We start from the raw sequence: 23,676 nt of genomic DNA, 5'->3' as shown, positions 1-23,676 counted from the left end.
AAATTTGGTTTCCCTGTTGAAAAAAAACAGCATATGCTGGTTAGGTATGTTTTGACACTGGGATGCTGGTTTATGCTGGTCCTTTGCTGGTTTAAACTGGTCCTTTGCTGGTCCTTTTGCTGGTTTATGCTGGTCCTTTGCTAGCACATGACCAGCATAAACCAGCAAAAGGACCAACATAAACCAGCAAAGGACCAGCATAAACCAGCAAAGGACCAGTTTAAACCAGCAAAGGACCAGTTTAAACCAGCAAAGGACCAGTTTAAACCAGCAAAGGACCAGTTTAAACCAGCAAAGGACCAGTTTAAACCAGCAAAGGACCAGTTTAAACCAGCAAAGGACCAGTTTAAACCAGCAAAGGACCAGTTTAAACCAGCAAAGGACCAGTTTAAACCAGCAAAGGACCAGTTTAAACCAGCAAAGGACCAGTTTAAACCAGCAAAGGACCAGTTTAAACCAGCAAAGGACCAGTTTAAACCAGCAAAGGACCAGTTTAAACCAGCAAAGGACCAGTTTAAACCAGCAAAGGACCAGTTTAAACCAGCAAAGGACCAGTTTAAACCAGCAAAGGACCAGTTTAAACCAGCAAAGGACCAGTTTAAACCAGCAAAGGACCAGTTTAAACCAGCAAAGGACCAGTTTAAACCAGCAAAGGACCAGTTTAAACCAGCAAAGGACCAGTTTAAACCAGCAAAGGACCAGTTTAAACCAGCAAAGGACCAGTTTAAACCAGCAAAGGACCAGTTTAAACCAGCAAAGGACCAGTTTAAACCAGCAAAGGACCAGTTTAAACCAGCAAAGGACCAGTTTAAACCAGCAAAGGACCAGTTTAAACCAGCAAAGGACCAGTTTAAACCAGCAAAGGACCAGTTTAAACCAGCAAAGGACCAGCATAAACCAGCAAAGGACCAGCTTAAACCAACAAAGGACCAGCATAAACCAGCATCCCAGCGTTAAAACATACCTAACCAGTATATGCTGTTTTTTTCAAAAGGGAAGTCAGGGCTGGACCAGGTTTAACATTCAAATCATTATTTACATAAAATCATTAGCATAAAATATAATAATCTTTCAAGCATTTATGTAGAGTGTACATGTAGATTTATTGTGTGACCTTTGATTTGTTCTGTAATGTAACTAAAATGTTGATGTAATATATATATATACAGGTGCATCTCAATAAATTAGAATGTCGTAGATATCTTCAGATAAACTCGTAACATTATATTATTTCCTCACAATCCCTCCCACATACTGTCAATCCTGTATTATTGGCCTTTATGAAGCACCTTTGATACCCGTTTACAGCAGAGGCCATAACCGTTTATGACATACAATAAAGAACAGCTCAGAGAGAGATGTTACAGAAGGAATAGTCATTCTCTTCACTGCTAGGCTTCATAATACAAACTGCATTGACCGTGAATTAAAGATGGCCTTATTTTCACTTTCTTTATATTCTTTATTTATTTTAGTTTTTCTGCATGTTCATGGAATATTGATTAGAGTTCAAATTATTCCACTATGTGACAAGAAAGAGAGCACACTGTAATATGAAAGACATAAAGCACAGCGTATGAAATCAGTTGCCAGGACAACAGCCATTGATACAGTTCACTGATCATTTGACATCAGAATGTTGCAATTGACCAGTCAGAATGAAGAATTCCAGAGGGCTGTATAATAATAAAAAAGAATAGACATGAGTGACTGAAACCATTGCATGAGAAGAAATGGTAGAACGAGATCAAGTAAATGTTGATTTCAAAGGTTCACAAATTTAGATATCTTCAGATAAACTCGTAACATTATATTATTTCCGCATATCACTTTAATCACTATACTTAATAGCTTTAGTAGTCGATTCTTTAAAGGAATATTTCACTTAAAATAAAAACTCGGTCATCAGATACTCACTCATGGAACCCAAAAGCAGATACTTAGCAGAATGCCCAAGCTGCTTTTTCCCCCATACATAGAAAGTGGATCGGGACCAAGAATAAATGAAGAGATTTAAATTTTCGGATGAATTATAATTTTAAAGTAGTAACACAACACTATGTTTCTTCACAGGATACAGGAGGACTCAGTGACACTGCAACAGTTACAATAACGGTTGAAGATTTTGACAACCTAAACCCTTCTTTTGATCACAGTCTCTATGAAGCATCCATTGAGGAAAACCAGGTAAATGACATCAGAGAGCAAGATCAACGCTTATAACACATGTCTGACCATACAGATAAAACCCTTTATGTCTTTTCTGTCCATGCACAGGTAGGACAACTGTCAGACGTCACTCCTGAGGCCATAAAAGCTCAAGATGGCGACACGGGCATCAACGAACCTGTAGTTTACAGCATAACCGCAGGTGCTGATAACAGAAGATTTACAACACACCTACATGACATACATCCTAATCTAAACAACCACCTGTTTCCAAATATAGTTTCTCAAATGTGGGAGAGCTAGAGATGAAAGTCTCATTTTAAATCTGATCTGTAAAATGCCACCAAAAATAGTCAAGCATAGTAAATTGGAATTGACAAAACTAGTAATTTACACTCTTAATAATATACATATATTTGAATATTCTGAAATAAGTTTCTGATAATAACAAAGCACATATATCCACAATTTTGTTCCAGCCTTTCCTAATGAATATCAGAGCTACTTCAATATTGATGAAAGTACTGGGGTCATCTCTGTGACAACGGCACTAGACAGAGAGGAATTTGAGCAGATAACGGTTTACATACAGGTATAAGACATTTTTAAACATTAATTTATTAAAGATTAGGCTGATGTTATGAATCTGAAGAGATTTTAGTATTTTGATCGTTCATGTTTTCTAATCATTATTTCTCAAAATAGGCAACTCAGCAGGATGATGCCAGCAAAACAGCAAATGCGGTGGTGTCCGTCACCATTGAGGATGTGAATGACAACCCGCCGGAATTTGACCAGGATCAATACACAGTATCTATTCCAGAAAATTCACCACAGGGCCAGTTTGTGCTTCAGACTAGAGTCACTGACCTAGACCTGGTACTGTTCCTTAAAAAAAATTTAAAAAAAATCACTGTCTCATAAAAACAGAAGAAAACTTACTAAGTGAACTCTTTCACTCTAGGGAGGATTTATGGGAACACTGCAGATTATTCCAGACTCCGTCCCTTTTTCCATCAGCCTTGATGGAACTATTCAGGTGAAAAGTTCTGCTGACCTAGACAGAGAGACCACAGATAGCTTCAGTTTTCAGGTAACAATAAGGCTCATTTTATCATTAGATATCACTATGATTTTTGTGCAATGAAGAATTACAATGTGATCACATTGGTTTCAAGTACCACTGTATTGTAAAGCATGCCATTTTTTTTAGGTTGAAGCACAAGAAAACCCTCCTTCCACCAACAAAGCAACAGCAGATGTGACCATTGTTACATTGGTTTCAAGTACCACTGTATTGTAAAGCATGCCATTTTTTTTTAGGTTGAAGCACAAGAAAACCCTCCTTCCACCAACAAAGCAACAGCAGATGTGACCATTGTCCTCCTGGATGAGAATGACAACAGTCCACAGTTTACAACTCCCAAGTATGAGGGCAAAGTTTTCAGCAATCAGACTAGTGGAATGCAAGTTGTCAAGGTGATGAATCATTGTTTTGTTGAGTCATTTAAATGTTTTCCAGTCCAGTCAATATTTTAGTAACTTTTCAGAGATTGTGGAACCATAATGTCATGACTACTATACCATAAACCTTGGAAAGAAGTTGTATACTAACTAAACGTATATACATTTTCATGTAAGGTTGAAGCAACAGACCTGGATGAAGGTTCAAATGGGGAAATCAGCTACTCCATTGAGTTTGGAAATGAGAAGGGTCATTTTGAAATGAATGAGAATGATGGGGAGATTACACTAGTTAAAGAAATCAGCCTGGTGGACAATAAAATCATTGAATTTGCTCTCTATGTGACTGCAAAAGACAGTAAGTTTTTATATCTAGGTGTTTTGGAAGACATTTGATGGTGGCATATATGGATACATTCCTTTTGGCTTAAAAACCACTGCACTTTCTTTTCATACAATTAGGGGGTGCTATAAGCAGATCAACTTCTGCAATAGTAAATGTCAAGGCACCTGGAGAGTCTCATCCTCAGTTCCTTCGGGACACCTACCAGGGACAAGTAGAGGAGGATCAGGCAGACACAGACATCGTGAAGGTCCTTACAGCACAAACTGTTTCCTTATTAGATCTTCTTTCACGAGCCATTGTTCCTGTAACTGATTTAAAGGGGTCATATTATGCGATTTCAAGTTTTCCTTTCTCTTTGGGGTGTTACAAGCTGATTGTGCATAGATAAGATCCCTGAAGTTGCAAAGACTAAAGTCTCAAAACCAAAGAGTTATTCTTTATCAAAGAGCTACTTCAATATTGATGAAAGTACTGGGGTCATCTCTGTGACAACGGCACTAGACAGAGAGGAATTTGAGCAGATCACGGTTTACATACAGGTATAAGACATTTTTAAACATTCATTTATTAAAGATTAGGCTGATGTTATGAATCTGAAGAGATTTTAGTATTTTGATCGTTCATGTTTTCTAATCATTATTTCTCAAAATAGGCAACTCAGCAGGATGATGCCAGCAAAACAGCAAATGCGGTGGTGTCCGTCACCATTGAGGATGTGAATGACAACCCGCCGGAATTTGACCAGGATCAATACACAGTATCTATTCCAGAAAATTCACCACAGGGCCAGTTTGTGCTTCAGACTAGAGTCACTGACCTAGACCTGGTACTGTTCCTTAAAAAAAATTTAAAAAAAATCACTGTCTCATAAAAACAGAAGAAAACTTACTAAGTGAACTCTTTCACTCTAGGGAGGATTTATGGGAACACTGCAGATTATTCCAGACTCCGTCCCTTTTTCCATCAGCCTTGATGGAACTATTCAGGTGAAAAGTTCTGCTGACCTAGACAGAGAGACCACAGATAGCTTCAGTTTTCAGGTAACAATAAGGCTCATTTTATCATTAGATATCACTATGATTTTTGTGCAATGAAGAATTACAATGTGATCACATTGGTTTCAAGTACCACTGTATTGTAAAGCATGCCATTTTTTTTAGGTTGAAGCACAAGAAAACCCTCCTTCCACCAACAAAGCAACAGCAGATGTGACCATTGTCCTCCTGGATGAGAATGACAACAGTCCACAGTTTACAACTCCCAAGTATGAGGGCAAAGTTTTCAGCAATCAGACTAGTGGAATGCAAGTTGTCAAGGTGATGAATCATTGTTTTGTTGAGTCATTTAAATGTTTTCCAGTCCAGTCAATATTTTAGTAACTTTTCAGAGATTGTGGAACCATAATGTCATGACTACTATACCATAAACCTTGGAAAGAAGTTGTATACTAACTAAACGTATATACATTTTCATGTAAGGTTGAAGCAACAGACCTGGATGAAGGTTCAAATGGGGAAATCAGCTACTCCATTGAGTTTGGAAATGAGAAGGGTCATTTTGAAATGAATGAGAATGATGGGGAGATTACACTAGTTAAAGAAATCAGCCTGGTGGACAATAAAATCATTGAATTTGCTCTCTATGTGACTGCAAAAGACAGTAAGTTTTTATATCTAGGTGTTTTGGAAGACATTTGATGGTGGCATATATGGATACATTCCTTTTGGCTTAAAAACCACTGCACTTTCTTTTCATACAATTAGGGGGTGCTATAAGCAGATCAACTTCTGCAATAGTAAATGTCAAGGCACCTGGAGAGTCTCATCCTCAGTTCCTTCGGGACACCTACCAGGGACAAGTAGAGGAGGATCAGGCAGACACAGACATCGTGAAGGTCCTTACAGCACAAACTGTTTCCTTATTAGATCTTCTTTCACGAGCCATTGTTCCTGTAACTGATTTAAAGGGGTCATATTATGCGATTTCAAGTTTTCCTTTCTCTTTGGGGTGTTACAAGCTGATTGTGCATAGATAAGATCCCTGAAGTTGCAAAGACTAAAGTCTCAAAACCAAAGAGTTATTCTTTATCAAAGTTGCGCATCATGTGTTTGTGTGTGTGCGAGAGAGAGAGAGAGAGAGACCCACAACCGTCTTAACCGTTAATCTCTGTTCCCCTTTCGGGCTCTGTCTTTACATTTATTTTGGAAGAGGAAGCTCGTGATTATGGTAAGGGGCGTTATATTTCCGACGTGTGCTTGTGGTGTTCGGCCAATCACAATGCACTGGGTCAGCTGGCCAATCAGAGCAGACTGCGCTTGTCGGAAGGAGGGACTTTGTAGAAATCACAGCGTTTGAGAGAGGCGGGGCATAGAGGACCTACAATAATGTACAGTATTTGAAAAATAATGTGTTTTTTGAACATTAAAGCATGTCAACATATTCTGATACACCAAATAATGATCTTTAAAAAAAAGCATCATATGACCCCTTTAAAAGCCTTTGATGACAATAATATGGTCTGCTGACTTACAACCATCTAAACTAACAAATCTTTATTTAAAGAAGTGAAAACAAAGAGATATTTACCAAACTTGGTACACTAATTTATGGACTCAATATGAAGACACATGCAAAAAATGGCAAAGCGTGGCCACTTGGTGGCGCTATAATAGGAAAAACATGAATTTGGCTGTGACTTTGGATTCATTGGTCCAATCTACTTGAAATTTGGCAAATTTTGCAAGTGTCAGCTCCAACCAGGGTCTACGAGGACAGTCCCGTATCTCAAAAAAAACCTTGAAAAAATTAAAAATTCTGTCATTATTTACATTATTCCCTTATGTTGTTTCAAACATTTTTTTCCTGTGGAATACAAAAAGGAGAAATTTACAAGTGGTGTGCAAGCTTTTTTGTTTTCCATGTGACTGTCAATCTCCAAAAAGGACACCATGAAAGGACCATCAAAGTAGTCCACACGATTTATGCACTCTATTCTTAGTCTAATAAAGGTATTCGACAGCTTTGTGTGAGGACCAGAATTAAAGAATCATAATGTACTGAAAATCAGAAGATTTGGAAAATAGCATGCATTCCTTTAAATGTAAATGGTCTAATCATGGACCAATGTGTACTCTCTCATTTACAGGTTGACTTCCTGTCCCTTGATCCTATGGTTACGGTCATCTTAAGGGTTGAGAGTGAAGTCGACAAGTTCTCTATAAACCAGGACACAGGTGTTCTCTCGACCAAAGTCAAACTAGACTTTGAGGAGAAGAGCAGCTACACTGTGCAGGTGTCGATATCAGATGGAACTAACCGGGATGAGGCATCAGTCCTGGTTGAGGTGCTGGACATCAATGACAACAGTCCAGAGTTTGAAATTCACCCTACTACTGTCCCAGTATCAGAGAATTACACGGTGGGAGATGATGTAACCTCCGTAACAGCCACAGATGCAGATTTAGGGTTTAATGGTGAAGTGCAATACACCATCCTGGGAGGTGTTGGGAGATTTAGTGTTCACCAAGAAACAGGAGCGATAACTCTAGTAGCTCCCCTTGACAGGGAGACCCAAGATGAGTACCGCTTAGTGATCACTGCCCAAGATCAGGGTCACCCGTCACGTTCCACTACCACCACTCTGGACATCTCCGTAACTGACATCAACGACAATGCTCCCATATTTTCCAAACAGCAGTATGAAACCACAGTGTCCGAGCACGCTGAAGTAGGAACAAGTGTCATAGACATTATGGCGACAGACAAAGATGACGGTGAAAATGCTATTGTGACTTATCACATTGTCAAGCAGGAGCCTTCTTCAACACCATATGTCTTTACCATCGATGAAGAGTCTGGTTCCATAAGCCTGGCTGGAAAACTGGATTATGGCAAAGCTAAACGGTACACTCTAGAGGTGGAGGGTCAAGATGGAGGAAACCCCGTTCTCACTGGCAGTACTTCTGTAACGGTGTCGATTAAGGACGTAAACGATAAAGCTCCTGTGTTCAGTAAGGACCAGTATGACGTGTCCGTCTATGAAAACCTTGCAGGTGGAACTGCTCTGGATTCTTTGGAAGTTTCAGATGAGGATGAGGTAAGAAAAGTAGATGCTAGACCTCTCCCCTAAAGTCTAGTAACTGCAGAGAAACCCCCTATTAACCAATGCCACTAGCAACCACCCAGAAAACCTTAGCAACACTCTAGTAATCAATTAGCAACCACATAGCAATAGCCTTCTAATATACACCATGTTAAGCAGTTGCAGAGGTGCTCCGACTCATCCTTGCAGGTGCATGGTAACCACATTGGAACATCTTTGCATCTTCTTAGCAACACTCAGCTACCACCCAAACGCTCTAGCATCAACTTAAAATTCTGTAACACCCAGAAACCATAGCAGTGCCCATGAACACCTTAGCCACCCTAACAACAATTTGACAGAATTTCCTACCAATTACTCTGAAAAGTTTAGGAACAGCTTAGTCATGCAAGTATACAAGGCATATGTAACATTCCAGTCTCTCTTCTAACTGCTCAAGTATTTAAACTACAAAAGACCTAAGCTTTCAAATTCACCTTGTACATTTCCAGGCAAGGCTTTGTCAAGCCAACATTCCAAGTTTGTTTTACCTTTTCTTGCTTCCTTTTCAATCAGGGTGGGTTCTCTAAAGGTCAGTTTATCATGGACAGTGATACCTTCATTATCAACAGTCAAGGAGTAATATCACTCAGGAGTGATGCCACCTTGAATAGAGAAACTATAGACAAATACAACATTGAGGTACAAAACTTTCACATTCATCTCTTGAAACCAACTATTCACAAAATGTTCAGGATAAATATGAATTTTAAATGGGATACTTGCATTGTCCTTTTTAGGTAATAGCTGTAGACCAGCCTGTTGATGGTTTAAGTTCCACAGCTCAGGTCACCATCACTGTTCTGGACGTCAACGACAACAACCCACAATTCCTTCCTTTCCCAGAGCCCATTGAGATTCAGGAAGGTGTGTACACTCCCTCATCAGCTGGAGAGGTGTGCTTAATCTCAGCCACAGACTCTGACATTGGAGACAATGGACGTGTCACCATGACTATTTCTTCTTACAGCAATATCTTCAGCTTCAAAGATGTGAGGAACTAAACCTATGACAGAGCATTGTCAGCTGTTCAATTCTTATTTATTATTATTATATATTTTTTGCTTTTCCCCTTTAGGATGGGACTCTACTAGCTATCGAGGAGCTGGATCGAGAGACACAAGATGTGTATGATTTGGTCATTGTTGCTGTGGATCATGGGATCCCACAGGGAAATGTAATTTCCTTTTCTTTGTAGAATTAACATGATCTAACTTCAATACAGTTTTGTTATTCTACATTCTTAGTCACAACCTCAGACAGCATTCCCACAGTCGGTTTACAGATTACTGGTGCATATTGCCAATATAACAAAAAAAATCTTGAACCTGAACTAGAAAAACATTTGAGTTCGCTCTAAAGCTGCTACTGGAGAGCTACCTTTTGCCAGAGTTGAGTTCATTTGAGTTTACAAAACAGGAGTGTCCAAACCTGCCCATGGAGAGTAAACTTCCATTAGTATTGAGCTCCAACCCTTCTTAAGTTCTCCTAAAACATGCAAAGGTATTCAGTATTACCTGAAAATTGCAGGCAGGTGTGTTGGAGCAGGGTTGGAACCTGGAGTTTGTGAAGGGTTGCTATCCAGGATCAGGGTCACCTACCCTTGCTCTTAAACAGTGGTTCCCAATCCTGGTCCTGGAGAACCCCCAACACTGCACATTTTAGATGTCTCCTTATTTAAACACACCTAAATGTGAGTGTCAGATAAGAGAGACACCAAAAACATGCAGTGTTGGGGGTTCTCCAGGACCAGGATTGGGAAGCACTGGTCTACAGTAATCCTAAAATACCTTGATTAGCTGGTTCAGGTGTGTTTGATTAGGGTTGGAGCTAAATTCTGGGGGATGGTAGCCCTCCAGGAACAGGGCTGACTACTTCTGCTCTAAATTTATTTCATATTTTGGATTTTTCCATCTCTAAATGACATGTAAAGCAAACTTCAGGTAGTGTTTTTTTATGTTGCGCAGATGATCAACCAGTCTAAGCTGCTACTGACTAAGACGTTGCACTGTGGATCCAACTTTGTGTCAATATTCAAACCTCTGGATACCTGATACTAGTTACAATACTTAAGTTAGATAGACATTGCAAATATGGGCTTTTGGTCTGTACTAGAAAAGAGTTGCTTGTGTTTATTTTTTGCAGAACATCACCACAGTGAGGGTCAGTATCACAGACGTCAATGACAATGCTCCAGTCTTCAGCTCTGACACCTACAGCAGAAGCATTCTGGTTAAAGACGCCAAGGTTGGAGAGGTGCTGCTGACGCTCTCTGCCACAGATAAAGATGCCGGATCCAACGCAATCATTAGCTACAGGTGAGGTCAAGACTTTCATACTTATAACTAAGCTTCCATTTAGAACAGTTAAACTCTTCAATATAAATAATATAAAAATACACTTACCTACATTACATTTTTTTTAGACAGATGCATGAATGTTGTCTTTCTGTAGTTTCTCTGAAGAGTCTTCCATGGTTGCACTGGATGCTGAAACAGGAGACATCACTCTGACCTCTGACCTTAGCGAGGTCACAGAAGACATGCTGCTAACCCTTACTGCTTCAGCGACAGATCATGGAACGCCAGCACAGTCTGATGAAGGTTTGGGTCTGGTTTGCATAATTCCTTTGAATTATTCCTGTGAACATTGTGTTCAAACAGTTCAGATCATGTTTGCAAATAAACAGTTATTTGGGAGGAGTTTATTCTTAGTAAACCCCCCCTTCAGTATTCAAATGTGATCCAATGAACATGTCAAAGCTAACATCTTTCTTCTCTCGGTAGCCGAAGTCTTGATCCACTTCAAAATTTCCTCTCTCACTGAGAGTGTGGCTTTTGAGAGCTCCTCCTACAACTTCAAAATTAAGGAGAATGAACCTGAGGCCACAATAGTAGGCAAGGTCAAGGCAGTACCAGGGAGTCCACTGGTTACAGTCAGCTATAACATGAAGTCACACGAGGATGTCTTCTCTGTGGATGAGGAAGGAACCATAAAAGCTCTCAGGCCACTGAACAAGGAGGAAGAGGAGTGGCACATCCTCACCGTAGAGGCAATAGACTCCAGAACACCTCCAAACACTGCAGAGACAACGGTACTATTCTTACTACAAACTAAGGCCAGAAACATACTCTACACAAGTATGCAAACACCAATGGTAGAAAGCGAAAATGCATGTTGAGTAGTTGTCCTAGAGGACAACTCAAGGAAACAGCACATCTTGATGCAACACTGAGCATGCACAAATAACTTTTGTAGCAATACGAATTGCTTTCTGACAAATGTAAGAATGCAATGACAAGTTTGTGTAACTAGAAAAGTTTGTGTTCACATACTTGCGTAGAATGTGTTTCGGGCCCAAGTCTTGATGTTCCAACACATGTTAAAGCCAAATTATATATAGTAGCACTTAACTTACTCTCTCTTCATTTTCAGGTCAGCGTTCAGGTTGAGAATGTAAATGAAGCTCCTGTGTTTGACACTGAAATATATAAGGCAGAAATGTTCAGTATCACTCCATACAAATTCCCTATAGTGAAGGTCCAGGTAAGTGAATCTCAGATGTGGCTGGTGCTTTTCAAAAGAGGGCCTAGACATCAGTTGTAAATGCAATGGATGTACTCAGACTTATTTTATATATAGTGGCATTTACCAAGGTAAGCATCACTGTTACTATTGCTTACAAGTAGTATTTCTTACACTGGAAGAATATCTAGAGACTAGAATATCATAGAGGCTTAGGGGTGGGCTCTTTTGACTCAGCCCAGAAAGCAAACACCTAGCAACCACCCAGAACATCTTAGCAACTTTATGGCTAATGCTCTACTTAACCTCCACGAAGACCCTTGCAAAATGGAAATACATAACAAAACGCATAACGGGGTTTACCCAAGTGGTTGAAATGTTGTGTGTCCCTCAGGCATCAGACCCTGATGTTGGCGAGAGCTCAGATTTGCAGTATTCACTACTGGAGTCCACATCTCTGGTGGAAGTGGAGGCAAACACTGGTCAGATCTATGTGCTGGATGCATCTAGTGTTGGCGACGGTCTGTTCACTTTACACATTAAAGCCACTGACAAACATGGACTGTTCACGACTACAAAACTTGAGGTAAGAGGAAACGGAGAGAGGGAGGAAAAAATGGAAAGCTTTTTCAAATTACCAAAGGCATTGTGACTGAGAACTGTGAAAAATGAAAGGATGAAAACAAGCTCTCATGTTTTCCACCAACAGTTCACAGTGAAAGAAAGTGAAAGTGACAACGTCGTGGTCCTCTCTCTAAACCAGCCCGTGTTCACAGTGGAGAAGAAGATACCAGAGATTGAAGAGTAGGAGAATTGCCATTTCTAAGCCTACTTTGCATGGGGACAGAAGGGAAATTTAATCATTGTAATTTGTGTTTTGAGACCGAGAGTAAGGGGAAGTATGTTCGTCCAAATTGTTCTCCCATTTTGTCACTATTTACTCACCGTCACGTTATTCCAAACCTGATGCTGCAGACTTTTCACTGTAAGACAAAAGGAAAGCTTTTTTTTTCACAGTGACCATGGGCAGATCAAGCGCCAATAATATAGTCCGTATGCATATCTTTCAAAGTCACTTTGAGTGAGAAAGAGACTAAAATTGACATCATTATTCACTCATAATCTCTATAACTGGGTCAGTGAGTTGACCTCAAGAACCCCTCATACTTGAAAAAACTTTCTTTTTGAGTTGGTTCTTTTCAGTAAACTTGTTGCAGTTCACAAATCATACTGAATGTGTTATTGGTGTTTTTTCTCAGGTCCATGACGAAAGCTTTAGGTTTGACTGTGAAAATCCTCAGTGCGAGAGCTGAGGATGGGATTGAGATGCGCACCATTCTCCGGGAATCTGCAGTCAAGACTTATATCAGCTTCATTGCCATGGACTCCAGTGGTGCTGTCATTGAAGCCACGGAGGTCAAAGAGTAAGTTAGAAATGCAATATATTCATACATTTTTTCACATGACTCCTTTTAAAGCCTACTTGGTTTCCATTGAAGCAAAAGTCTATGTAATTTAGACGCGAGTTTGAGGGATCTGAATTGTGTCGACTCCCACAGGAAACTGCGGAGTAATCACAACGCTCTAAAAGTGGAGCTGGAGAAGGTGTTTGGTTCCGATTTGGAATTCAAAGTGGAGGATGGTTCTGGAAACAATTCTGAAGATTCCAGTCAAGCAGCAGTCATCGCTCTCGGTGTTCTGCTGGCTATAAGCATTGTGGGACTCATCACTCTGACGACTGTCTATCTCGTTAGGTAACTTATTGGTGGCCGTTCAGACATCATACTGATTAAACTGTATGTTGACTTTGAACGTTTTTCAAAAGGTCTACTAATTTTTAAGGGGGAAACTTTTTTCCAAGCGTAAAAATATTTATATAATACATTATTTTTGCTGCCTCAGGAAAAAGAAAATGAAGTACACGGATTTGGACAAAGAGAGCTTCAATATTGGCAGAACCAAGACCAGATCAAGTATTGACAGTAGTTTTCAATTTTCCAGGTAAACATTATATTGTCAGAGAGCAGATGCCAAGATACACTCACATGTTAAAAATTTGATCTCAAATACAAAATGTGCATCAGTTTTGTTCTGAGATGTTTGACTAAACATATTTCTTCTGTTGATAGCAAAAAAGAAGAAGCCAAAGAGGTAAAGCACTCCATTCAGAATTAGAATTCAGCCAGTGTTCTGTGGAACTGAAAAGCTTGCATTTACAAATGCATATTACAAATTTTGTTTTTCAGGTTGAGTTCAGTAACAGACGCGAGTTTGAAAGAGATTCCGAAAATGATGCAGATTTGAAAACTGGAAGCAGCATCTCTGCCCTATGAAAACTGATGGATTATAAGACTTCATGAGTTTTAAAATGAATTGACACACTGTTAAATCTCTGTTCCAAAACTTAGTGAGTTGCATTTTAAGGCAATTCCAAAAGATACAAGCTAATCCCATAATGCATTGTGACAAGACAGAGTGAAATGTTGACTATAAATATATTTCTTTCAGTTAATAATGAAAAATTTTAAATTTTACTCAACATTTTATGTTTGCTGCCTATGTAGCGTGTGCAATATCAGTCACTTCTAGGTTTCATTTCAGTTAAGATGCTTAAACTTACCCATTTTTGGAAAAGAGCAAAAATCTTTTTTGTATCCGTGTTTTTAATATGTACATTCAACTGCCTTGCATTTTGATAATTAATTTTCAATGTGGTCTTTTACAATGGGACTTGGACATCCCAAAACCTGCTCACAAATAACAGTAGTCTTTTGCACTTTAACTGGCCCAGCTATGATTGTGTATCAAAACGCTTTTAATTTGTATCTTTGATGTAAATACCTTTTTAGAATGATTTAACTTTTAAAAAAATGTTTCTTAACCGAAGTGTGTGTATTTATCACAGGTCAATCCACAAATGAGACTTTTGAGTTTTAATCCCGCACACTTCCATCCAGTTTGTGCTTTGGGCTGTGCTCAGAAAAGCATACTAGCATACTTTTTTTAAAGATTAATCCAACCTGAACGCCAAATGTTGAGGCATTTACGCAAAAAATTTTATTAAAAAAAAATATTAAAACCAGTAATAATTTCTGAAATGAAAATTAAAATTAAATACAATTTGCTTCTGGTAAACAATGCAACATACTACCATTTGAAATGTTTTATTGTTGCATTTACAGCAAAAAAAAAAAAAAAAAGGTAGGAAGTATGCAGTGTACACTATAGTATGCTGTACACTAGTATTCTATTCCAAACACAGCCATCAGCCACTAGTTACACTCAGCAGAAAGAAAAATAATTAATAAAAATCACCTCACAACCTGCTTTTTGGACTTGATTCATAATTAAATCATATTAAAATTTTATTAAGTTATAGCCTATATTAAAATAAATCAAAACAGAAAGACAGAGAGAAATCAAATACAGAGAACGCAAGAATGACATCCAATAGATTATGGAATGTATTTCGGTAAATAAAATAGAGCTCCAACTGTTCCATCAAATGTGCAATATTCCAGCCACAAATGTTCTGAGCCTGAAAAAAGCACCGTAAGTTTCTATATACACAACGTAGGTATATATATATACACACACAGTAGATTTATATATACAGTATACGGCGCTTGAATGGATATATACTGTATACATACATCTTACAGAAATATATATATATATATATATATATATATATATATATATATTTTACCCATCTCATTTACAAAGCCAGGCAACATCTAGAAGATTCTTTACAGAATCAAGGTTCTTGTGGTTCGTTCTTTCTTTTCAATATACAAAGTAAACATAGTTTTTGATATCCACCACAGAGAGAAAAAAAAAAACACAGCAAGGCCTTCTCAGCCTCACATCTGTAAGTACAAAACTGGCACAGAAGACAATCATAATAATAATAATAATACACGTGAATAAAAACTAATTAAATTATGCACTGATGGGACTAAAACGTTGTAAACCTTTTCCCTGTTTCACTGCAGCCTCGAAAACAAACCACTTCAAAACAAAGAAACCAACAAAATCACGATTTAAAAAATAAAAAAACTGCCCTTTGACAAAAAAATGCTCCAGTTGTTTTTTTTCGTTCTGTACAATTAATGCAGAGCTCAGTTTTCTGGAACCGGAAAACTGAACTTCTTGTGTTGCAACCTAAAACAGATAAAGAGCGAGGCCAAAGAGCGAAAAAAAAAAGAAAAGTTGGACTTCAATTACTATGTCCAACTACTCTTAAAAAGACAAAACTGAACAGCATGGCGAACGTGAAAATGTGAAATGCGAAAAAGGAGGGATGCGATAGTAACATCACAAAGCTAAGGGGCGTGTCCCTCCTTTCCCGTTCGAAAGTTTGGCAACCACAGCAATCGTGGCCTCGACTGTGCGCGACAGCATCTCCAGAGCATCCTGCACGGGGGCGTGGGCACACCCGCCTGACTCCGCCTCCTGAAGCGAGCAGCTCCGCCCCTCGGCAGCATCTGGCAGGCTGGAGAGTAAAAGCACTGAGTCAGCGGAGGAGGAGGAGGAGGAAGTGGAGGGCACTTCCTCTTGCTCTGGCTCCGCCTCCTGCTCTTGCACTTCCTTCTGCCCATCTTCCTCTTCCTCCTCCTCTCTTCCAGCTCTCTGCGGTGGAGGTTCGTCCGCTCGGCCAAACGCTTCAGGAAGGGAGGAGGATGATGACGAAGATGATGATGAAGATGAAGAAGAAATATCCATTTTCTTCTCCTCGAGGGACGCGCTGTCAGGAGAGGGTGGGTCGTTTTCCACTCCCGGGTCGATGAGGGAGGAGTCTCGGGTTTCGGTGTCCGAAGTGCTGGTGGGCGTTAACGCCTCTCCTGGCTCCGCCTTCTGCTCCGAGCAGGGAGCCAATGAGGAGGAAGCAGATGGAGGACAGACGCTGTCTGCCGGCCGATCTTCAGCACTGCTGCTCACCCGCCGGCGCTTCACTGGAGTGACACCTTCCTCTTCCACTGCGAAACAGACAGAGATATAAAATGAAGCAACATGAACCCAGTGATGTCATCAACAATAAGCGCACATTATGCATAATACCCACTTAAAAATGCTTACTTTTATAATTTAAAAAGTATACCATTTAGGATTGCTTTGTGTGATTAATGTTGTTTCTCATTTAAAGTGTTTAAGCATTTTGAGTTCCTTGAAAAGTGCTCTGGTATTACTAATAGTACTATCATGCGTAAGATATATATATTTCAATTTATGTATAATTACAATATGTAATCAGTTTAAAATGTACTTTTAGTCATTTGCAAGATGTAAAAAAAGGTTATTTTTTTACCCCTAGCTGTTGCTACTATTTTATATTTAAATAAATATTATATCATATTTTAAATAATTCAAAGCCGTGGTGTACAAGAAATGCATATTTCCTTTTTTGTAGCCTTAGATGTTGCTACCATTTTTATAAATAAATAAATAAATATTCACCAACAAATTGTATTTATTTTTAAATATTTACTTTAAGATATTTATTTAATAGTTATTTTATTTTTTAAATAAAACTTGTTAGTGTTCGAGTACCCTGAAAAGCGCTCTTTAAATAAAAGTATTATTGTTATTATTTACAAAAAACATTTTCTGTATTAAAATATTAAAATGTACTTTATAATTATTAATAAAATAATTCAAAGCCATGACGTACAAGAAAACATTCTCCTGTTTTGTACCCCTAGCTGTTGCTACCATTTTTATAAATCAATGATTATTTAAAATAATGAATAAATAAACAAAATACTATTACTACTACTATTTATTTTTGCATGGCAGTGAAACGAGCGTGTTTGTGTGTGCATTGTCACCTTTGGCTTTGCGTTCCTTGGCCTCCATCTCTAAAGTGGTGCGGTGCTGCAGACACAGTCTGCATTTGGACAGCAGCTCCTGTAGAGCCGGACCTAAAGCAGGATCCAGCTGCTGAGGGGCGTAAACTGACAGCACCAGCAGCAGCGCACGCAGATCCTTCAACAGACAGAGAGAGGGATGAATAAAGAGCTCTGGAGCGCTGGGTAAGAAGTGAGGTGGAGCTGTACTGACTGCGTTCAGGAGGCTGCTGGTCTTGCTCAACTCTGCTCTCTGATTGGTCAGCTCAGGCTGCAGGCTGTGGTACTCGTTCAGTAGGTTGGTCACCAACACATTGACGAGATTCGAGCAGCTTTGGCCTGATAACACCTGCACCTGCACCTAAACACACGAATCAAGTTTTAAACAGCAGCAGGAGAAGCTCAATGTCAGAAAGCAAAGAAGAAACGTTTCAAAATAAACTTAAATTTGGGTAACTTGCATTGAACAAGGTTTCACACTTGTAATTACGTGTTAGCACCATGAGACACAAAACTAGCACAGTTTCTGGGACAACAGTCAATTATATTTTTGGCCACAGAATTGACCAATCAGAATCAAGTATTCAAGAGTGTTGTGCAGTAACTCCAGAATAGCATTATTAAACTAAGTGAAGATAACCCGTGACTACATTAAATCTGCGTGAGAAGCAGATGTGCATGTATTTACTTTATGTAAGAAGCAGGTGAGGAAGGAGTAGGCGATGTTGTTGTTCAGGAAGTTTCTCTCGTCCATCAGGATGCATTTCATGTATTCTCCAAACGCCGGATCCTCACACAACAGCTTCACACACGACTGAGCCATCGCACACTGACAGAGACCAGAAAACACACACATCAGATTCTCACTTCTGATTGGATGAAATTGCTTTATTTTCATAATTATGCCTCTGAAATATCTGCTGCTTAAAGGCCACCTGTAGTGTCGCCCATATAAGGAATCCAACTGACATACAGAAATGTGTAATTAAAAATTACACTAATGTAATGCGTTTTAAAAAGAATTGCTTAATGTGTGATTATTGTTGTGTCTCAATTAAAGTGACTTTGAAAAGACATTATTATTATTATGTATAAAAATATAGTTTTTTGTAAATAAAAACTATATTTAAAAGTAAATAAAACAATATTTTCTTATTATAAATAGATAGGAAATATTAGAGTAGAGGAAATATTATAATAAATTATAATATAAATGATTATTATTACTACTATTACTATTATTATTATTATTATTATATAATATTATGTCTTAAGTGTTCATTTTTCAAAATTGAGATTTAGACTTGATCTGAATAAATAATCTTTCCATTGATGTATGGTTTGTTAGGACAATATTTGGTCGAGATACAACTATTTGAAAATCTGGAATCTGAGGGTGCAAAAAAATACTGAGAAAATCGCCTTTAAAGTCGTGCAAATGAAGTTCTTAGCAATGCTTATTACTGAACAAAAATTAAGTTTTGATATATTTACATTAGGAAATTTACAAAATATCTTCATGGAACCTGATCTTTACTTAATATCCTAATGATTTTTGGCATAAAAGAAAAGTTTATAATTTTGACCCATACAATGTTTTTTTGGCTATTGCTACAAATATACCCCAGCGACTTAAGACTGCTTTTGTGCTCCAGCGTCACATTTTGTATTGTGTAATTAGAGCTTAAAATGTGATTATGGGAATATGTAACATGAATAAATGCATATTTTCTTTTTGCACCCTTAACTGTTGCTAACATTTCTTATTGAAAAAATAAAATAAATAAAAATGTATTATTATAAATAAATGTAATAATAATAATAATAATTATTATTAAAATAGAATAATTCAAAGCCATGCATGGTAGTAATTTTACCACAGTTTTGATATTAAATTGATTATTAATGATTAGCTATGTGATAATAATAATAATAATAACGTTATTATTATATTTTTAAAAAATTATAATTCAAAGCTAGGCATGACGGCAATTTTACCACAGTTTTGATTTGGAGCTGATTTATTTATTACTTCAAAGCTATGCATGATTTTGCCACAGCTTTAGGCACTCCACATCTCATCATGCTTAACCTGTGGCAAAATCATTGTAAGACATGACCTCTACGTTTGTGTGACAGAAGACTGAGAAGATTTTACCTGAGACTGAGCAAGTTCTGTCCATAGTTTTGGAAAGAGAGCCAGGTGTAGAGGAAGTCCTTCATATGCTATCAACACACCTGCACACAAGTGAATAAACACCATCAGCACACACACACACACACACACACACACAGTCAAATAGAGCTTTCGAGAGTGAAGCATCCTTACTGAGTTTCACCAGAGTCTCGGTGAACTTCTCACAGTTGATGGCAACTCGGCAGAGCAGGTGAATGAACTGATGATACGACAGGAAGTAGTCCAACAACATCCTGTCATACACCTCATCTTTACCCTACAGGAAACACAAACCGCACTCGATGAATAACTCAAGCTCAGCGTGTGACAGGATTCATGCGCTGGTCTCATACACACCTTACTGGTCTCCACCATCGAGGGCAGCAGGCACATGTTGAGCTCCGGTCTGGGAGGTCGAATGTTGTTCTTTCCGCCCATCAGCTTGATATTCTCTCTACAGGGCAGATACGGGCCAAACGACACTGCAAACACACACAGACAGTGTTAGAGATCACGGTGATCGTGATGATGGTGATCAGTGCTGTGTGTATGAAGGGTTTGGCGGGACTCACTGGGGATGTTGCTGTGGTGGTAAGTGCAGTGGTTGTGCTGCAGGAAGGGCACGAGCGTGTGCAGGAAGTCATGAGGACTCAAGAGCACCAGCTCCTTCAGCACATCTGAGAATGATAAGCGTGCACATTCAGATCACGTTCATCTGCTACTTCGGTTTATCTGAAATCTGGTTCGTGGATGTGGTGACTCACCCAGACAGGCGTTACGCAGCTCCGGTGGGCTGTAAGAGTTCAGCAGTGTCAGCAGCTTATGAGCAAAATCAATCCTCTCCTGCCACTGGATCAACGCCTGCTTCACATCTACCAGACACGAACAAATGAGCAGTGACTGAGATTACAGTGCATGTACATTATGGGTAACTGAGAACTTTTTGTATTGCATAAGGCACATTAAGGGTAACGGGGTAATTCAGAATTGATTCTTTAGGTGTATTATGGGTAATGAGTACTATGGCATTGCATGATATATTGAATTATGATAATAGAGTACTTTTGTGTTCCACATTTAGGTGTATTATGGGTAAATACTTTTGTAATGCATAAGGTGCATTATGGGTTATGGGGAACTTTAGTATTGATTTTTCAGGTGAATTATGGGTAATGAGTACTTTTAAACTGCAGATTAAGCTGTATTAGGGCTAATGAGTACTTTTGCATTGCATGCTAAATTGCATGATAATGGGGTACTTTTGTGTTGCATGAGGTGCATTGTGGGTAATGGGTACTTTAGTATTAATTCTATAGGTGCATTATGGGTAATGTGTAGTTTTTGTACTGCACGTTATGGTGCATTATGGGTAATGTAGTACTTTTGCATTGCATGCTAAATTGCATGATAATGGGGTACTTTTGTGTTGCATGAGGTGCATTGTGGGTAATGGGTACTTTAGTATTAATTCTATAGGTGCATTATGGGTAATGTGTAGTTTTTGTACTGCACGTTATGGTGGATTATGGGTAATGAGTTGTTTTGTATTGCAGGTTATGGTGCATTAAGGCTAATAGAGTACTTTTGCATTGCATGATAAATGCACATTATGAGTAGTTTTGCACTGCATTTAGGTGTATTTTGGGTAAATAAGTACTTTTGCATGGCATTGTAAGGTGCATTTTGGGTACCGAGTACTTGCACTGTACGTGAAGGTGTATAATGGGTAATGAGTAGTTTTGTATTGCAAGGTAAGGTGTATTATGGGTAATGGGGTACTTTAGCATTGATTATTCAGGTGCATTATGGGTAATAAAGTACTTCTGTATTGCATGTTACAGTGCATGAGTAATGAAGAACTCTGGAGTTATTTATTTAAGGTGCATTACGGGTAATCATTACCCACAATACACCACACATTTCACATGGAGGTTATGTAGTACCTTTGCGCTGTAAGTAGGGTCGCGTTGCCTTTAAAACAGACAGGAAGATGGACAGCAGCTCCACTAGATCTCCGGTCACATGACACGCAGTAGCCTCATGGTACATCATGTGCAGGGTGTTGAAGGACTGCAGACACAGAGATATTTAATTCTACAGGACAGTCCATTTAAATGTGAAGATGCATGAAAAGAGTGAGAGTATGGATACCTCAGTCATGAGGATGAGGCCTCTGTTGAACACCACCAGCAGTCTGTCCTCATCGTTCTCCAGCAGAATACGGAAGGCACTGAGAGTACACAAAGAGTTTAGTATGAATGAAAACGGCTCCATCTTGTAAAATAAATACTAATTTTAAGGAGTGTGTGTTTGTACCTGATGAGAGTGGTCCAGCAGGAGCGTCCGTCCAGACAGCGCAGGTAACAGCTGATGGTGGTCTTCTTGAACTGCTTTACGTCCTCCAGCTCTTCCTCTCTCATATCAGGCCTCTGAGCCACAAACAACTGCATCAGGTTAAACAACTCCTCCACCGCCTGCAGAGAAAGAAAAAACATGCTGTTATTTGCTTGAACTGAATTAACCTGAACAGCTGAAACTTAAATTCAGACATCATATTCCCTCAGAAAGAAACAGGAGGCACATGTTATGAAAACATGGCTTGAACCTCAACAAAATACTATTAATAAACAAAATGTTTACTGAAATGCTTAACTCTCTGAAAATGTTGTTTTTAACTTGAGATCAAACTAAATGCAGCGTTATTATAGGCATTATTTTATTAATATGAGATTAAGAACAAACCTGTTATCAAAATTTGGGAATGTTGTTTAAATGCAGATTTTATTTTTCTAGCAATAAACATTATGTAAACAACAAAAGTAAATAAACATATAAAATAAAAAGTGCATAATAAGTAATGATAATGGATGAAGTGACAGTAAAGCTATTTATAATGTAACAAAACATTTCTTTCAATAAATGCTGTTCTTTTGATCTTTCTATTTAAAGAATCCTGAAACATGCATCACAGTTTCCACAAAAATATTAAAGCAGCTCAACTCTTTTTATCACTGATAATCAGAAATGTTTCTTGAGCCGCAAATCAGCATATTAGAGTGAATTCTGACGGATCATGTGATGCTGAAGACTGGAGTAATGATGCTGAAAATTCAGCTTTAATATTTTACATTGCAATATTACATTTTAAAATATATTACCATAAAAAACAGCTATTCTTAATTGTAATAAGATTTCACAATATTACTATTTTTACTGTATTTTTGATCAAATAAATGCAGCCTGGTGAGCAGAAGACACTTCTTTCAAAAACATTTAAAAATCTTACACTTTTGAATGGTGGTGTAGTTACTGATAAACTATCATATACAGTGGTGTGAAAAAGTGTTGGCCCCCTTCCTGATTTAGTCAAATATTAGTCAAAGATAACACAAGTGAACACAACATGCAGTTTATAAATGAAGGTTTTTATTATTAAGGGAAAATAAAATCCAAAACTACATGGCCCTTTGTGAAGAAGTGTTTGCCCCCTAAACCTAATAACTGGTCGGGCCACCCTCAGCAGCAACAACTGCAATCAAGCGTTTGCGATAACTTGCAATGAGTCGGTTACAGCGCTGTGGAGGAATTTTGGTCCACTCATCTTTGCAGAATTGTTGCAATTCAGCCACATTGGAGGGTTTTCGAGCATGAACCGCCTTTTTAAGGTCATGCCACGGCATCTCAATAGGATTCAGGTCAGGACTTTGACTAGGCCACTCCAAAGTCTTCATTTTGTTTTTCTTCAGCCATTCAGAGGTGGACTTGCTGGTGTGTTTGGGATCATTGTCCTGCTGCAGAACCCAAGTTCGCTTCAGCTTGAGGTCACGAACAGATTGCCGGACATTCTCCTTCAGGATTTTTTGGTAAACAGCAGAATTCATGGTTCCATTTATCACAGCAAGTCTTCCAGGTCCTGAAGCAGCAAAACAGCCCCAGACCATCACACTACCACCACCATATTTTACTGTTGGTATGATGTTCTTTTTCTGAAATGCAGTGTTACTTTTAC

The 23,676-nt window shown here is 38.6% G+C and overlaps 4 protein-coding genes across 4 annotated transcripts in view; 3 read left to right on the top strand and 1 right to left on the bottom strand.

Moving 5' to 3' along the window:
- The first annotated feature begins 2,025 nt into the window (after positions 1–2,025).
- LOC107594342 (cadherin-7-like) lies at positions 2,026–3,472 on the top strand. Its single transcript, XM_016284354.1, has 6 exons — positions 2,026–2,187; positions 2,278–2,371; positions 2,649–2,761; positions 2,875–3,048; positions 3,134–3,262; positions 3,383–3,472. The coding sequence occupies exons 1-6, from the start codon at positions 2,026–2,028 to the stop codon at positions 3,470–3,472; spliced, it is 762 nt and encodes a 253-aa protein (XP_016139840.1).
- Positions 3,473–4,131: 659 nt separating this feature from the next.
- On the top strand, positions 4,132–6,948 carry LOC107594341 (protocadherin-1-like). Its single transcript, XM_016284352.1, has 8 exons — positions 4,132–4,190; positions 4,428–4,518; positions 4,632–4,805; positions 4,891–5,019; positions 5,140–5,295; positions 5,458–5,638; positions 5,743–5,873; positions 6,922–6,948. Exons 1-8 carry the CDS (start codon positions 4,132–4,134, stop codon positions 6,946–6,948), a joined length of 948 nt encoding a protein of 315 aa, XP_016139838.1.
- A 146-nt stretch (positions 6,949–7,094) lies between these two features.
- Positions 7,095–15,257, top strand: LOC107594340 (protocadherin-like wing polarity protein stan). The gene is made up of 15 exons (XM_016284351.1): positions 7,095–8,075; positions 8,637–8,762; positions 8,861–9,112; positions 9,199–9,297; positions 10,266–10,438; positions 10,575–10,723; positions 10,907–11,214; positions 11,556–11,666; positions 12,040–12,231; positions 12,355–12,449; positions 12,905–13,069; positions 13,205–13,399; positions 13,548–13,646; positions 13,775–13,796; positions 13,892–15,257. The coding sequence occupies exons 1-15, from the start codon at positions 7,095–7,097 to the stop codon at positions 13,976–13,978; spliced, it is 3,054 nt and encodes a 1,017-aa protein (XP_016139837.1). The 3' UTR covers positions 13,979–15,257.
- Positions 15,258–15,353: 96 nt separating this feature from the next.
- Positions 15,354–23,676, bottom strand: part of usp34 (ubiquitin specific peptidase 34) — a 56,149-nt gene continuing 47,826 nt past the window's right edge. Inside the window, 12 exon segments of the mRNA XM_016284350.1 lie at positions 15,354–16,624; positions 17,474–17,630; positions 17,706–17,852; positions 18,180–18,320; positions 19,650–19,729; positions 19,821–19,944; positions 20,025–20,149; positions 20,240–20,344; positions 20,432–20,539; positions 21,611–21,737; positions 21,819–21,897; positions 21,984–22,141. Of these exon segments, the coding sequence (XP_016139836.1) occupies positions 15,963–16,624; positions 17,474–17,630; positions 17,706–17,852; positions 18,180–18,320; positions 19,650–19,729; positions 19,821–19,944; positions 20,025–20,149; positions 20,240–20,344; positions 20,432–20,539; positions 21,611–21,737; positions 21,819–21,897; positions 21,984–22,141 (2,013 nt within the window). The 3' untranslated portion in view covers positions 15,354–15,962.

The sequence above is a fragment of the Sinocyclocheilus grahami genome, unplaced genomic scaffold, assembly GCF_001515645.1.
Source record: "Sinocyclocheilus grahami isolate Dianchi unplaced genomic scaffold, SAMN03320097.WGS_v1.1 scaffold181.1, whole genome shotgun sequence".
NCBI lineage: Eukaryota > Metazoa > Chordata > Actinopteri > Cypriniformes > Cyprinidae > Sinocyclocheilus > Sinocyclocheilus grahami.
Note: the sequence above shows the minus strand (reverse complement) of the source record. Positions and strands in the feature narration are given on the sequence as shown.

What these genes read in the sequence shown, in the direction of transcription:
- LOC107594340 (XM_016284351.1), top strand. Translation starts at nt 7,095, where the DNA reads ATGGACCAATGTGTACTCTCTCATTTACAGGTTGACTTCCTGTCCCTT. An exon ending in AACGCAATCATTAGCTACAG is followed by an intron (nt 10,439 to 10,574) that starts GTGAGGTCAAGA and finishes GTCTTTCTGTAG; the next exon opens with TTTCTCTGAAGAGTCTTCCA. An exon ending in CAAACACTGCAGAGACAACG is followed by an intron (nt 11,215 to 11,555) that starts GTACTATTCTTA and finishes CTTCATTTTCAG; the next exon opens with GTCAGCGTTCAGGTTGAGAA.
- LOC107594341 (XM_016284352.1), top strand. Translation starts at nt 4,132, where the DNA reads ATGTCAAGGCACCTGGAGAGTCTCATCCTCAGTTCCTTCGGGACACCT. An exon ending in GGGACACCTACCAGGGACAA is followed by an intron (nt 4,191 to 4,427) that starts GTAGAGGAGGAT and finishes TTTATCAAAGAG; the next exon opens with CTACTTCAATATTGATGAAA. An exon ending in CAGATAGCTTCAGTTTTCAG is followed by an intron (nt 5,020 to 5,139) that starts GTAACAATAAGG and finishes CATTTTTTTTAG; the next exon opens with GTTGAAGCACAAGAAAACCC.
- LOC107594342 (XM_016284354.1), top strand. Translation starts at nt 2,026, where the DNA reads ATGAATTATAATTTTAAAGTAGTAACACAACACTATGTTTCTTCACAG. An exon ending in CATCCATTGAGGAAAACCAG is followed by an intron (nt 2,188 to 2,277) that starts GTAAATGACATC and finishes GTCCATGCACAG; the next exon opens with GTAGGACAACTGTCAGACGT. An exon ending in GAGTCACTGACCTAGACCTG is followed by an intron (nt 3,049 to 3,133) that starts GTACTGTTCCTT and finishes CTTTCACTCTAG; the next exon opens with GGAGGATTTATGGGAACACT.